Below are 13,757 nucleotides of genomic sequence, written 5' to 3'. Positions count from 1 at the left end.
CAAGGTCACCAACTTCGAATTCCAAGGGTCGTCGTCGCTTATCAGCATAAGACAAATAAATTCGACGATTCGTATTAATTATGAAAATCCGATTACAAACGGATAATAAAACAAATAAATTTATTGAAATGAAAATGACGAATGTCACACTTCTGGTGCGGAAAAACCAGAATTAGCTGAGGTGGCAAACAAGATCTTATCACAGTTCTTCAGCCGAAAGATATTGGAGTACCTATTCCTGCATTCATAGTGTAAAGAGGAATCGGCTTAATTGTAAAACGGCCGACAAACTTGTTTATGCTCATTCTAATATTCGTATGATTTCAAGGTTTTCTGAAACATATAAAGAAGGACCACACAAGAAGTGGGATATAGATCCCAAATCTTCAAACTTGGAAAGCTCAAGGCTAGAAGAGAAGGCTAGAAGAGATGGCATGGGAAAACCTAGAGAAGGATGAAGAGAACGATAAAGGCAAACGGGAAAAACGAAGGGTAATAATTTTCTAAGTTTTATCATTGTTATGTTATTTATCTTTTTAATACTACCAAGTTTTATGATTTTATCATTTAAGCTATGCAATATGTTTTGAATTTTGAAGTAACTGTTTTGACTTTTAAACTTAAGTGAAGTTATTTGTGAAATTTCACGTACAAAAATAACACCTAGGAATACCATGGCGAGTTTTTCTTACACGCTGTTGTGCAAAATTAAAGTTGTTCAAGTCTTATGTATACTATGTTTGGGGTTTAAATGAGAGGTCTTCGTGTAATTAAACAAGTGAAAACCTATGTAAGCTAATTGTGATATAATGAAAAATAAGCAAAAGATGAGTTATGACCACATTCCAGAATTTTTTTGGTTACTTTTTATATTTTTTTTATAATGCATATTTTAAAAACATGGATCTCACATGTTTCAAGAATGACTATGGTGGTATAGGTCATATATCAAGATGAATTATCGAAGTAGAGGCAGCCTAATGGGCTTGGCTTTCAGGAAACGATTGTGGAGTTCTAACTCAATCCTACATCATAGAAGAAAAGAAGAAAAGCAACCAAGGCCTACAAGTTATACATCTATTTTTATAGTGTTTTTGAGTAAACCTCGATTGAATCAAGTGTTAAGGCATGCGATCAAGCAATCCACCGATGACCTAGATGGGTTGTTTATTGCATGTCGAGTTTAATGAATCAATATACTAAATGAAACGGCAAGATTAGTTAACTATGTTGGGTTCCTGATTAAGTGAGTTCCAAAAGTTTGGTTGGAACATTATGAGAACTTGCCATCAAATGAATCTATTTGTGGTCATTGGAATGCCACAAGAAAGAATGAGAAGTGCGTGCCCTCACAAGGTCATCCTTATTTAGGTTCAAGGTGAACATCATCGTACTTCATTCAGATCACATCCATCCATTCTCTTGCGGATATATCACATCAAGTCATACCCAAAACTCACCTGACACCAAATTAAGATAGCGTGGCAACAAATTTCACACATACTAATACCCGGGATCACACGGTCCACCGTTCAGACTACGAAGGCTAGAAAGATGAACCTGACACTTTTGCCCCACACATTACCCAACTAGAGATGTGCAATTATTGTTCACATATTATTTCAGAACCTATTTTTGTTGACATTAGTTGATAGATGTTTACTAGAATAACATTTGGAATGGAGTAATAATGTTAGTTTTAACATAATTTAACAAAACCGTTCTTAACGATGATTATTAAAAGAATAATTTGTGCTATATATTATTGGTACTGGTTCTTTTTTCATGCCTAACCAAAACCATTTCCACAGTTATTATTCCTTAAATTTCACATTTGGACCATGCAACTTTTATTTGTGCATTTCAATTTTTTATTAGTTTAAATATTTAATAAAATTCCCAAGCACTGGCTGTTTGGGCTCTTCAAGCTTGCCACCATCACCACACTTCAACTTCCTCCACATTCCCTCCCCTCCCAGTTTTTTCAGTCACTCCACCGTCTCAAAATCACACCGAAAGCAACTAATTTTGCGGGTTGAATAGAATTTGTAAGCAGCACGGGTGAGGAGGTATACTGTAACTGTAATCGATTAGGTGACGGTGATGGTGGTGGAGTGTTTCTTCACGTAATATTAAGTTATGGTCATCTTTTTTTTTTACTTTTAAGAGACCAAAATCATTTTCCCAGAAAAAAATTGGAGATTTTCAAGATTTGACAGCAAAATCATGCTCATTCGCTCTCCGGTAAAGCAAAGCAGATGCCTCCACCCTATTTTTATATCACATGGTTAATTCATTTCAAATTACTATTTTTTTTTTTTCACAAGGAGAAAAAAGATATTCATACCAGCCAGGATGCACCACGGGTCTACCAGTAGCAAGCGCCCAATTAACCTGACACGAAAGCAAGATTCATCTCATAGCCATTGCAGTAATGAAATCAGTTAAGACGTATAGAATAATAATAAGTACCTTATCAGTGCCAAGAGAATTAGCAACCACATGTGTGACATGTTCATCAATTTGATTGGTGCAAACAGCACCAAACTGTTCTGCAGTCTGCCATAATGGATGCAAGTGGGGGCTAGCTTCACCCACAGGAATTACCCTGCTAAATACTATTCGGCACCCGCCTAAAATCTTCCTCTGCTCTGATGCAAGTATATTTCGAACATCAGCTTCATCTAAAGACTTCTCCATAAAAAACAGTTGATGTATTTTCTCAATAACCTAAATTTCAACCAACAAGTAGATAGTGTTAGTGAAAAACAAATATAATAGTTATAAGAAAATTTGAGTTAAGACGTTTTTACCGCCAAAGAAGACGCTAAAGTCCCGTCTTCCGGTCTCTCATCATGATCGATCTCAAGAAGAGAAGGACCCGGATGTCCCGGAAGGCCAAATTGTCGCCTACTACATGGAAAATATATATATCTGCAATACAAATATCCAAATATTGTAAAAGAATATATGTACCAAACTATGTTTAAATCAAGGTTATGCAATACAATATACCTTTCTACAACTATTAAGTTAAGTTTATTATGAGGCCAGACTCTAATAGAATCGTCTATAATTACAACAGCCGATTCCATACCCAAAACCCCTTCCAAATCCTTGCTTTTGGGATCCCCATCATTATCACCATCGCCACCCTTTGAAATAACTCGCCCATTAAACAATACTCCTTTTGGATCAAGAACTTTGGCCATTTCTGTAGCATAAAGTTTGTTTCCCATTGTATAAAGATGAAGCTCGTAAAGCTTACTGGCCTGGGGTGTGGGGAAAAAACAAATTGAAGGTTTTAAAATAAAAAGTTTTAATTTGTGAATTGACTATTGAGTTATCAAATTTGTAATTAAATAGAGCATTTACCTTCTCTAAAAAGTTCCAAATCCCGGGCCGAAGTTTAGTCCACATACCCATGTGAGGAAATCTAAAAAGATGTCTATATGGCTTTTCACGGTCTTGTTCTTCTTTCTTTCTCAACATCTCATCATGCACTGGTTCAATTTCAGAAAACTAGAAGCAAGAAATACCCATTTAAAACTTAGAATTACAGAATTCCTACAAATACTCTTGATTGAAAGAAAGGCAAGGTAATACCTTAGCTGAATTGAGAAGAGTGTGATCAAGATCCAACACAAGGCATAATTTACGGTTAGCAAACATCTTTTTCTGTTCTTCCATTCTTTTTGATCTCTCCCTCTGAATAGCAGCCCGTTGCTGGTCATCAAACCTTCCAAAAAATTGTTCGACATCTCCCCACGTGTTAGGTGATTGAGTTGGGCTCGGGCCCGAAGCAACTTTTTCAGATGCAGTCCCGGGACCAGGACCATTCTGAAGGCGACCTGACTGTGAAGGTGGCCCTTTCATATTTACAAAACTTGGGTGAACTTGTAATGATTGTGATGAAGGCATCTGAACAGAAGCACTCACGGATGTAGACACAATATCAGCAATATTTTTCAAATTGTTGGTGAATTGGCGAGTGATATCTGGTGTTGATATAGGTTGAGATGATAATCTGGGATCTGCTTGCTTTACATTTACCTTGGTACCCTCAACCGTTGGTAACTTTGTGACTAATTCTTGCTTTTGTAACGACTTATTGAGCAGAGCACGACGAGGATCACGGGGTTTCATTTTTATTTTCCCCGAGTCATCCTGCAAAAGATCGGAAGTTAGACAATGAAAACGAAGCATCTGCTTTGTATAAAAAAAACAACTGTGAACAAAAGAATAAGGAACACAAATGCAAACGACAGACAACAAAAAGGTTTAGAAAACCACATGAATGTTCCAAATAAGAAAACGCTAACCATTGAAGCTGCCTGGGGTGTCTGCATATTAGCTGTTGATTGTTTCCCAACCACCGATGGTTGAGAGGCAACTATGGTCATTGGTATTGAACTGAAAAGAGAATTTTGGCTTGGAGATTGTGTTGCATAACTTGCAGGATCAACTGACTTCATTTGTTCCCTGCTGATATAATTCATCCACTGTGTAGGATTCACTGCAATATCTTTCAAAAGAGATTGCAAGGATGTTGAGGTGGAATTGACACCCGTAACAGGAATCTGTACACTCCCACCACTGGTACTAGGCAAAGCAGATGTTACAGCATTATCTAAACCTCTAGTTTGTGAAGTACTAGGCAAAGCAGAGGTTAAAGCATTATCTAAACCTCTAGTTTGGGAGACGGACACAATGTTCCTAGGATTAACAGAATCTGAAAAATCGTTTTTATGCCTTTTTGGTGCAGGACCATCTACCAAAACAGGCTCATCAGAAGCCTTCTGTTTCCTTGAATCAAGCGGTTCAGTTGCAGCTTGTTTAATGGAGGATGGTAAGGTCCCTTTATTGATATCCAATGACCTTTCAGGATTGGCTAGACGGAGCCTAGGATCCCTTGTTTTATTTGGAGCCCTAACCACAGTACTAGATGTGGAATACACAGGGGCAGCATTCTTAGCATTTGCAAATAACTGCACACTAGGTCTTTCTGGAATGCTGGAAACATCTCTTTTTTCTAAAGTGGCTGAAGCTAAAATATTTGAAGCCTGAACATTCGAGAAACTGGAAACTTCGCCACCACAATCACCGCCAGCATCACCACTTTCTTCAGAAGGGGTTGGGCTTGGAAGATCACTCGAAAAAAATGAACTTTTACTAAATTTCTGTTGATAAGTAGAAACCGCCTTTAAAGCATCGGTTTCATAGCAGTGTAGTACTGCATGTGGCGTAGGTGTGGGCCATTCTGGTCTTATTTCTGCATCACCAGCAAAGAGTGCTTTGCCTAAAGGTAAAGAATTTGTGGTTTCACGTGTTGGTGATGGAAGACTGTCAAGATCATGATCCTTATGAAGATCAAGAAGTGGAAGCAGTACTCTGTTCTTGGAAGTAGATATTTGTGATTTCAAGGTTTCGGATTGTTTAGGGTTCTGAGATGAAGGTCCCATTGTTGTTGCATCTAAGATAGATTCCTCACTTACAGAAGCCGCTTTCTGAATAACATAATTCACTCCATCTCCTTCCTTATCATTGTCCTTAGTAATTGAACTAACATCTTTCAAGTTACATGACAGAAACATGTTCTCAACCTGTAGAACCAAAAAATAAATCAATACTATGTCACTACAAGATACTCAAACTCAAATGATCTTGCTTTAAATCTCACCTCTTTCAATTGTTCAGATGAGAACACAGCAGACATATGGCTTTTCGCATTAGTCAGCATCCTGTAAAAAGATTCATCACAGACGAAACGGTAGCAGCGTCAAACATCAATATGAGACCAAAACATTTGAACACTTAACAAAAAGAGATAAACAAACACCTTGACATTATCTGCCTGCTCTGTTCCTTCTGAGTTTCATTCAACGAACAAAACACCTGCAATCAAACACTTATGAGCCACATGTCTACACATTCAAACAAAATGCAGTTTCCAAAGGTTACTAACTCAGCCAACAAAACAATTCTTTAACGTTATCTTACTGAATTAACTACTTGAATAGCAGCAAACGCCAACCGAACCAAATCATCTTTATCCAACACAGAATTCTCCGAAAGCAATGTCGACAAACTGTCCAGCATATCCTCGAGTCTAGCACAGACTCCACTAAACGATCTACAACCAAAACATTAACCTCAAGTCAATCAATCAAAACTTACACCAAACATTCAACAAATTTTAGCTTCATTATTTGCATTATCAAACTTACTTATTCGAATCATTCACAGTCACACTCTCCAACCCGACACGAATATCCTTAATCCACTTCTCAACATTATCACCGCCCCGTTCACCACCAGCATTAACCACCTCCACATCCAAATCAATCTCACCTTCTTCCAATTCACCTTCCTCCTTCTCACTTTCACCGTCATCCTCACCGCTTAAATCTACTATAACCTTATTATCAACATCATCATCAACAACTGCAGTTGTAGTATTATTAATATCATTAATAATATTATTAGTATTATTCATAGTTGTTAAATAATCATCGAGAGGTTTATTCTGCACAGCCTGTGCCCAGGCAAAGTTATAGAGGCCTGGTGCATAGTTTCTAGACATCTGATACTTGTTCTGGTACTTGACCAGATCCTCCATGGTCCAAATCTGCTGAATCTTGTGCAGCGGTTTCGAATCGTCAATCTCAGCCGTCCGATTCGCCTCTTCAACGGATATCTCACCTTCCTCTACATCTATATCTATAGGTATCATTAAATCCTTTTCCATTAATAATTATTATATATTATTATCCTTTTATATAATAATTTGATTGACGAATTTGACGGATTTGAAAGCTAGGGTTTTGAAATCGTAAATGTGGAATTACGAATCGGAATCTGCGAATTAAATGCGGAAATCGAAACGTTCGTTTGAATTGAATATCGAAATCAAAATGAATTTGAAATTTTTTGATATAATAATAATAATAATATTGTTGAGATCGGAGGGTATCGAGCAGACAGACAAAGAGAGTAACGAAGAGAGGAAAGAAAAGAAATTAAAAGGCACGAAAGCGGGGGTTAGAATAGATCTAAGCCGGAACACTTGTGGGATCTTGGCCGTACACGTCAGCAGGGGTTGAATCTACGACATTGTGTCTTGGTGGAAGTTTTATTATATATGGTCCCTTGCTTTTTTGCCTTTTGCATTTTAAGTACTTCTAAACGTATTTATCAGGTTTTAGGGCCTTTGTTGACCTTTTATTTCTGGTCGGTGAACGCTATAAATTAATTAAGATCGCTTCACGTGTTTGAATTCAACTGTGTGTTGTGCATCCTGATTGTGTAAGTTCCGGATTCGATGGGTCTAATTGAGCAATATTATCGGTGGTGAGAGCGTGAAATACAAACACTATGCTGAGAACAAGAAAGGTAGAAACAAGAGTGAAACGTATACAAATCAGATGGTGCAATGTAAGTTTGTCAGATAGTCGATGTGATCGTCTATTCACGGGACATGGTTAAAAGAATGTTTGAGCCAACCGATGATCTCATAAGCCATCTAGTGTTTGAGGATGAAGATGATTGTGCAGTATGTAGTAGAACTTTGATCATTGTTAGGCTCGGTTTGTTTCCTGCTTTTTATAACTTCAATCTTGAGTGGCTCGTGAGCGGCTCGGCTTGTTTGCACCCCTTAGGCATTGGTAGAGTCAAGGGTTGGCATTAGATTGTTATCCTTATCTTGACACAATATATTGTTCAACACCACCACCTTGTAGTCTTATACCTTTTGTACAACATCTCTTCACCTAGTGCCTCTGTTATCACAATAGTATCGCATAACCCAGTTCATCCTTAAATTGTCATCTTCCTTCAGGCTATAGGTCATATTGTTTCCCATCAAAACAAGCAACCACACGTTATCAGTTCCACAATACTTGCACTCATCTTCAACATATAATGTTTGTCTCATTGCCATTCTCATTTTCTCTAATCTATCTCACACACACACATGCACATAAATATACACACTTGCATAGTTGCATTTTGGTCTCTAGTCAACAAAGCATAACTGCTTGAAATTTTAGTATACTAATTACTTTAATATAATTATTATTACTAAATGTAACTCTACTTGAATGAGAAATTGATGAGTTACAATAGTTAATTGAGTTATTCAAGTCTCATAAGTGTTGTATTGAAATTAGACCTTAACTCTTATAGTTAATGGTGTATTAACTCAAGACCTTTGGTTGGGACATGACTCATGTATATATACTACATAGGTTCTTGGATCAAATTTTTGAGATAAAAAAAGTTGTTCATGTAATCTCACACACAACCACAAGTATTTCCAGGATTTTCGATCTTACGCGCTCTTGTTTCAAGTTTAGTTTAGGGGCTAGGCTAATCCCGGCAGTACTTCCTGCTGCGGCTATTGTACCCTGAGAGACAGGCGAGTTCACCTTGGTGGCCCGAAATCTGTTTAAGGGTCCTATGTTTAACAAAAATCCTCAGCCACCGCCTATTTTGTTTACTTTTCTTTTTTTATTTTTCCTTATGTTTTGTAATTGTCTTCAAAGTTGTAATAGTTCTCTTTCTATTTCATTTCTTTATTTCCTTGTATTGTAACCCGGAATACAATGGAAAAGTATCTTGTTTTATTTGTGAGGCGGTTAACTTATAAGCTTACAAATTTCTAGAATAGTTGTTCATTGTTTTAAAAAGAGAAAGGAAAAATCTTTTTAGAGCTTACTTACTGTCACCGTTTACAGATTTATAAAGTTTGTTATGTGGTGATCCTTTTCTTTTGGTTTTTACCGTTTGCAGATTTATAAAGTTTGTTATGTGGATCCTTTTTCTTTTGGTTTTTAGTAAACTTTTAGCTTTCTTTATTTCAAGTTTTTTTTTTCTAACATTAGTTGTTAGATATATTTTTTTTATCTTGTTTTTGTGGTTCCTACTTCTATCCTCTGGGTGTCAAAAAGTCCATTTTATTACTATCATTGTTGTTGTTCTAGTGGTGATTCTCAATTTCTTAAAAGGGTTCATGAAATATGTTTAAAATATTATGTATGCACGGATATATAGTCTACCTTACATTCTGTTTGGTGCAGATCATTTTGAAAAAAATGCTTTTGTAAATCTGTTCGTGTGTCCACGTATGCAAGAAATATGCTTTTGTAAACCTGATTTTATTACTTTGTTTTTCACTAAACCTAATCGTTTATACTTGTTTCATAAATGGCAGGTACTATTGCAGCCTCCACGATATGGGATTCACCGTTATTAGATCAACTTCTTCCACCATGGGACCATTGGTTGGTACCCATACAGCCCAAACTATTGCTAACCTTTCTGAAAAACCATGAAATTTTTTTGGTGTGAACTTCAAAAGTTGGCAACCAAAGATGATATTTCTGACCTTGTGAGGTTTTTGACCGAGCCTCCCCCTCAACCATGATGAAAAACCTAACCACTTTGAACCGTGTGAGGTTTTTAACCGAGTCTTCCCCTCAACTAGAGGAGGCTACAGATGGTCAAGTCATGAGTGCTCGTGATGCTTGGAAGCACTCCAAGTACTTGTGTCGCAAATATGTGTTGAATGACCTTGTTGATGAATTGTACCACGTGATTTGCAAAATACCGACTGCCAAAGAACTATGGAAAACTTTGGAACGTAAGTAACAAACTGAAGATGTATGCGGGTAAAAGAAATATGCGGTGGCTCGATTCTTGGACTTTAAGATGATTGATTCTAAAACTCTGATGAGTCAAGTTCAAGACTTGCAAATCTTAATTGGCGATATGACTTCTAAAGGAATGACGTTTAATGAGGCATTCCAAATGGCTGCCATGATTGAAAAATTGTCTCCGAGTTGGGTAGACTTTAAGAATTATCTTAAACACAAGCGAAAAGAGATGGCTGTTGAGGACTTAATTGTCCGTCTTCGAATTGAGGAAGACGATAGAGTGGCACTAAAGGGAACTCAAGTGGAAGTTTCTTCAAAGGCAAACCGGTTGAACAGTCAGTCGTCAAGGGGGTATAAAGGCAACAAGAACCACAAACCCTGTGGCAAGGGCAAGGGTAAGTTTGATCTTGGGCCAAGAAAGGTTGTGTGAAGAAAGAGTATTCGGTTTTCAAGGGAAAGTGTTATAATTGTGGAGAATTTGGCCACCGTGTTGATCGATGCAGCAAACCCAAACAGAAGGGGGCAAACATGATTGATGAAGAGGAGAAACTTGTAGCTATGATCACTGGTCTTACAGCTATGATGGATGAGGTAAACTTAGTGTCCAACCTATAATACCCCGGCTTTAAGTGGAATATGTCCGGGTGCAACGTACAGATCACTCATAAGCTCGTAATACTATTAATAGTGACAATATATCTATTATATTCCATAACTTCGCAAGTACACAAATAGTCTGATAATAAGACAAATAAAATTAAATCTAAATGAAACAAATGTTATTCTTTGAAATAATCCTAAGGCTTCTAGTTTTCTTGTCCCGGCACTTCGTCGTATCAACCTGCAGCACATTGAAAATAATATATTTTGTCAACAACACATGTTGGTGAGTTTTCATAAGTTTTTGCGTATACATACATATATATATATAAAACTCGCGATTCAACAATCGTTATGCAATAAATATTCATGCGAAAAGTAAATGAAATCATATAGTGTCGTCCTCCCATTCATTTAGCCGAAGCCGTTGAAGTCGGGGAAATGATAACCACCTTACGTAAACAACCGAAGTCGTAACATTAGACGGCACGGGTACGTTCCGTCGGACCCTCCCACTATGTGTATGCGTTTGCGTTTGCGTAACTTCCACCAATAAAACAATAAACACGTTGCAAGCAAGTTCACGTATAATCATAAACAATATGCACGAATAATATTAACATGTACGATATAAGTGAATCGGTTTGTAAACAAGCGCATAATTAACGAAAGAAAAACTTGTGACGTGCTACACCCCAAAACATTAAGAAGCGTTAAAAAATGGGGTTATGAAGAACTCACCTTGAAATTGAAGATAAACACTGAAATGAAAACTGAAAGCATGATAGCGAAACCAAAGCAACCGAATGTGCGTTAAAGAGTCCGAAACGAACGATTCACTTGAACTATAAATAAATAAATAATTACAAAATTTAACGACCAATCTAACGAGATTATTATGTCTAACTTATTGGGAATAATTATATTTTAAGGCATGGATTGATTTAATATTATTTTTAAGCTTAACGGAATTTTAATGGTTTATATTATTCTAATATCATAACTTTAACCTTCATACGAAAGTTACCAAAATTTCTAGGCACGGTTTTAAATAGGGATTTTACCTTGAATAATTATTACTATGCTATTGAATTAAAGTTAATGGAATAAAAGTTGATGAATTAAAGGTTAACCGATTAAGATTAACGAACTAAGGTTTAACGAAATATAAGCTAACGAATTATGGTTTAACAAATGAAAATCTAATGGATCAAAAGTTTATTAAATTTTAAAGATAATGAATTGAATACATCGAAATTTATAAACTCATTTTAGTGATATAACGAATTCTAAAGTTAACAAAGTAATGATAAATAAATTAGTTCTATTGGTTTATCGAACGTGATAGTTTGGTTTTATTTGAAAAAGAAACTTTATATTTTATAAAGAAATTTTTATTTGATTTAAAAAATGATTTTAATTTATTATTATTTTTAATTTATTTATTGTTTTGATATTATTTAAGAAAAATGTTAAAACAAAAATCTAAAAATATATTGTCACACCCCGACTTAGGGCCTAGGCATGACACCCGTAGTTGGTACCTGTTTTGAAAATATATCAGAGTTGCGGGTTATTTAGCGGAAGTCTTTGGTTAAAATAAAATATTAATTTATTTTGAAAAATCTCTTGGATAATGAATATCCAAATATTTGGTTTACAATCCTTGTTTATTCTTGATTACTATATTTTATTTATTTAAAACTGAGCCATCTCTACCTGCGAGCATCTATCTTCAAGAGTGACTCTTATTCCCTTGTTATCCGTGCTATACTTGCTTTCCTGTAATGTGAGGGAAAAATACGTCAGCGATATGCTGGTGAATCGTTGACTCTGAAAACATTTGATTGACAAGATAGTTTTGGAACAAACTCAGCAGAAACGTCTCTTATTTCTGGGAACTTGTGCCACTGCCATACACACACAATTAGGGTTTTCCAAGAACTCATGCCCATTGGAGAACTTTCGTCATGTCTGTTAGCCTGCGGCCACATAGCCTTGATTGATAGGTTAACAGATATGTTTGGATCCAGACACATGTGTACTCGGTCTGAGTTGCTTTTATTATCTACCTTGTGACTTAGGGATCACGTAATCCCTTAAAATTTAGAGATCACGTAATCTCATATTTGACTGACTGTTTAAGATAAACAACCCCTTTATCTTAATGACTGACTGAAAAGGTTTAACGTATTCACCTGTGATTATGATTGTGATTGTCTTTTCTGAATGATGTGGAGATCTCGTTTGAAAACCGTTGTGAATGAATGATTGATCTATGTAATAAAATAAGTTTATATAAATACCCAGATCGTCTCTTGATCCAGCTAAAGACCTTTAGTCTGGTTTTGATAGCTATAAACCTTGACTAATCATTTGTTTGAATAAAATATTTAAACCCGTAGTCTTTTCATTTGTTTACAAATCATGTTTTAAGTTTCTTCTTCATGAAGAAATATCTTTTGATAGGTTTCTTCGTCAAGAAGAAACATTGAATTGACTATAACCCTGATATGTAAAATCTTACGTTTCTTAATTATGAAGAAACTACAATATCTGCTTGTATGTAAAAGCTTATGTTTCTTAATCATGAAGAAATATTATTTTAACTATAACCTTTGCATATATCTAAAGCTATTATAAACATAATCATGATCAAGGTTTTGGGCTATACCCCTGACTATGGTCTAAGCCATATAATATAATAATAAAATAATATTTAGGCAGAACCCCTACCTTAATAAGTACTCAGGAATGTTAATACTAATACAGAATGACGGCTTGATTGGCAGAACCTTGTTTCCTATTCGCTTAACTGATCTACGACGCGTCAGAACTCCGATTCTCGCACGAACTTCAAGAAAACGGACCTCGGAACTTCTCGGCAAAGCTAGCACGCTTCCCAACATTAAGTGTGTGTTTGTGAATGTGAAAATAGGATGAAATGGGTTGAACCCATAGCTGCCCTTTTATAGGCGAGTTTTGGCCACCATCGCGTAGCGCGATGGGGCTTTTCCTACGCAATCCACGAGAGGCTGCCACGTGTTGACACGTGGTTGGCTACGTGTCCCTAGTTGCTTAATGGGGTCATCGCGTAGCGCGATGCCCTTTTGATCCTGGACCATCGCGTAGCGCGTTGCCCCCTTTTCAGATATTCTAGGGAATGGCATCGCGTAGCGCGATGTTCAAATATGTCCACCCATCGCGTAGCGCTAATTAAAGTGAAAATAATTATTTAATTCATTAAACATCAAAACAAGTACACAATTACAATAATTGAATCAAATACATATTTTGAATTTATAATAAACATGCTAAGGTAAAAACAAATCTCTTCGATCTTGAATAATATCAATTACTTGTACCAGTAGCGTGTATGAAAATAAAGTTTGTCAACACGAATGTTGATGAGAATACATAAGTTTTAGTAATGTGTGTGTAGGTAAATCACAATTCATATGTAAATGTTGAGCATTACCAAAATTATGAAAATGTAAACAACTA

At 36.2% G+C, this 13,757-nt stretch overlaps 1 protein-coding gene across 1 annotated transcript; it reads right to left on the bottom strand.

Annotated features, from left to right (window-relative positions):
• Nucleotides 1-1,971: 1,971 nt before the first annotated feature.
• LOC143632118 (RNA polymerase II C-terminal domain phosphatase-like 3) lies at nt 1,972-6,748 on the bottom strand. The gene is made up of 13 exons (XM_077100698.1): nt 6,228-6,748; nt 6,001-6,133; nt 5,840-5,895; nt 5,681-5,741; nt 4,688-5,603; nt 4,323-4,636; nt 3,607-4,167; nt 3,376-3,522; nt 3,016-3,272; nt 2,814-2,934; nt 2,473-2,730; nt 2,348-2,394; nt 1,972-2,269 (listed from the first exon to the last, which is right to left on the bottom strand). The coding sequence occupies exons 1-13, from the start codon at nt 6,746-6,748 to the stop codon at nt 2,206-2,208; spliced, it is 3,456 nt and encodes a 1,151-aa protein (XP_076956813.1). The 3' UTR covers nt 1,972-2,205.
• Between the last annotated feature and the right edge of the window lie 7,009 nt (nt 6,749-13,757).

Source organism: Bidens hawaiensis, unplaced genomic scaffold (genome assembly GCF_021521415.1).
Source record: "Bidens hawaiensis isolate Kalapana, Puna unplaced genomic scaffold, B.hawaiensis_p1.1 tig00006365_1, whole genome shotgun sequence".
Taxonomy (NCBI): domain Eukaryota; kingdom Viridiplantae; phylum Streptophyta; class Magnoliopsida; order Asterales; family Asteraceae; genus Bidens; species Bidens hawaiensis.
This window is presented reverse-complemented; position numbering and strand designations above follow the sequence as displayed.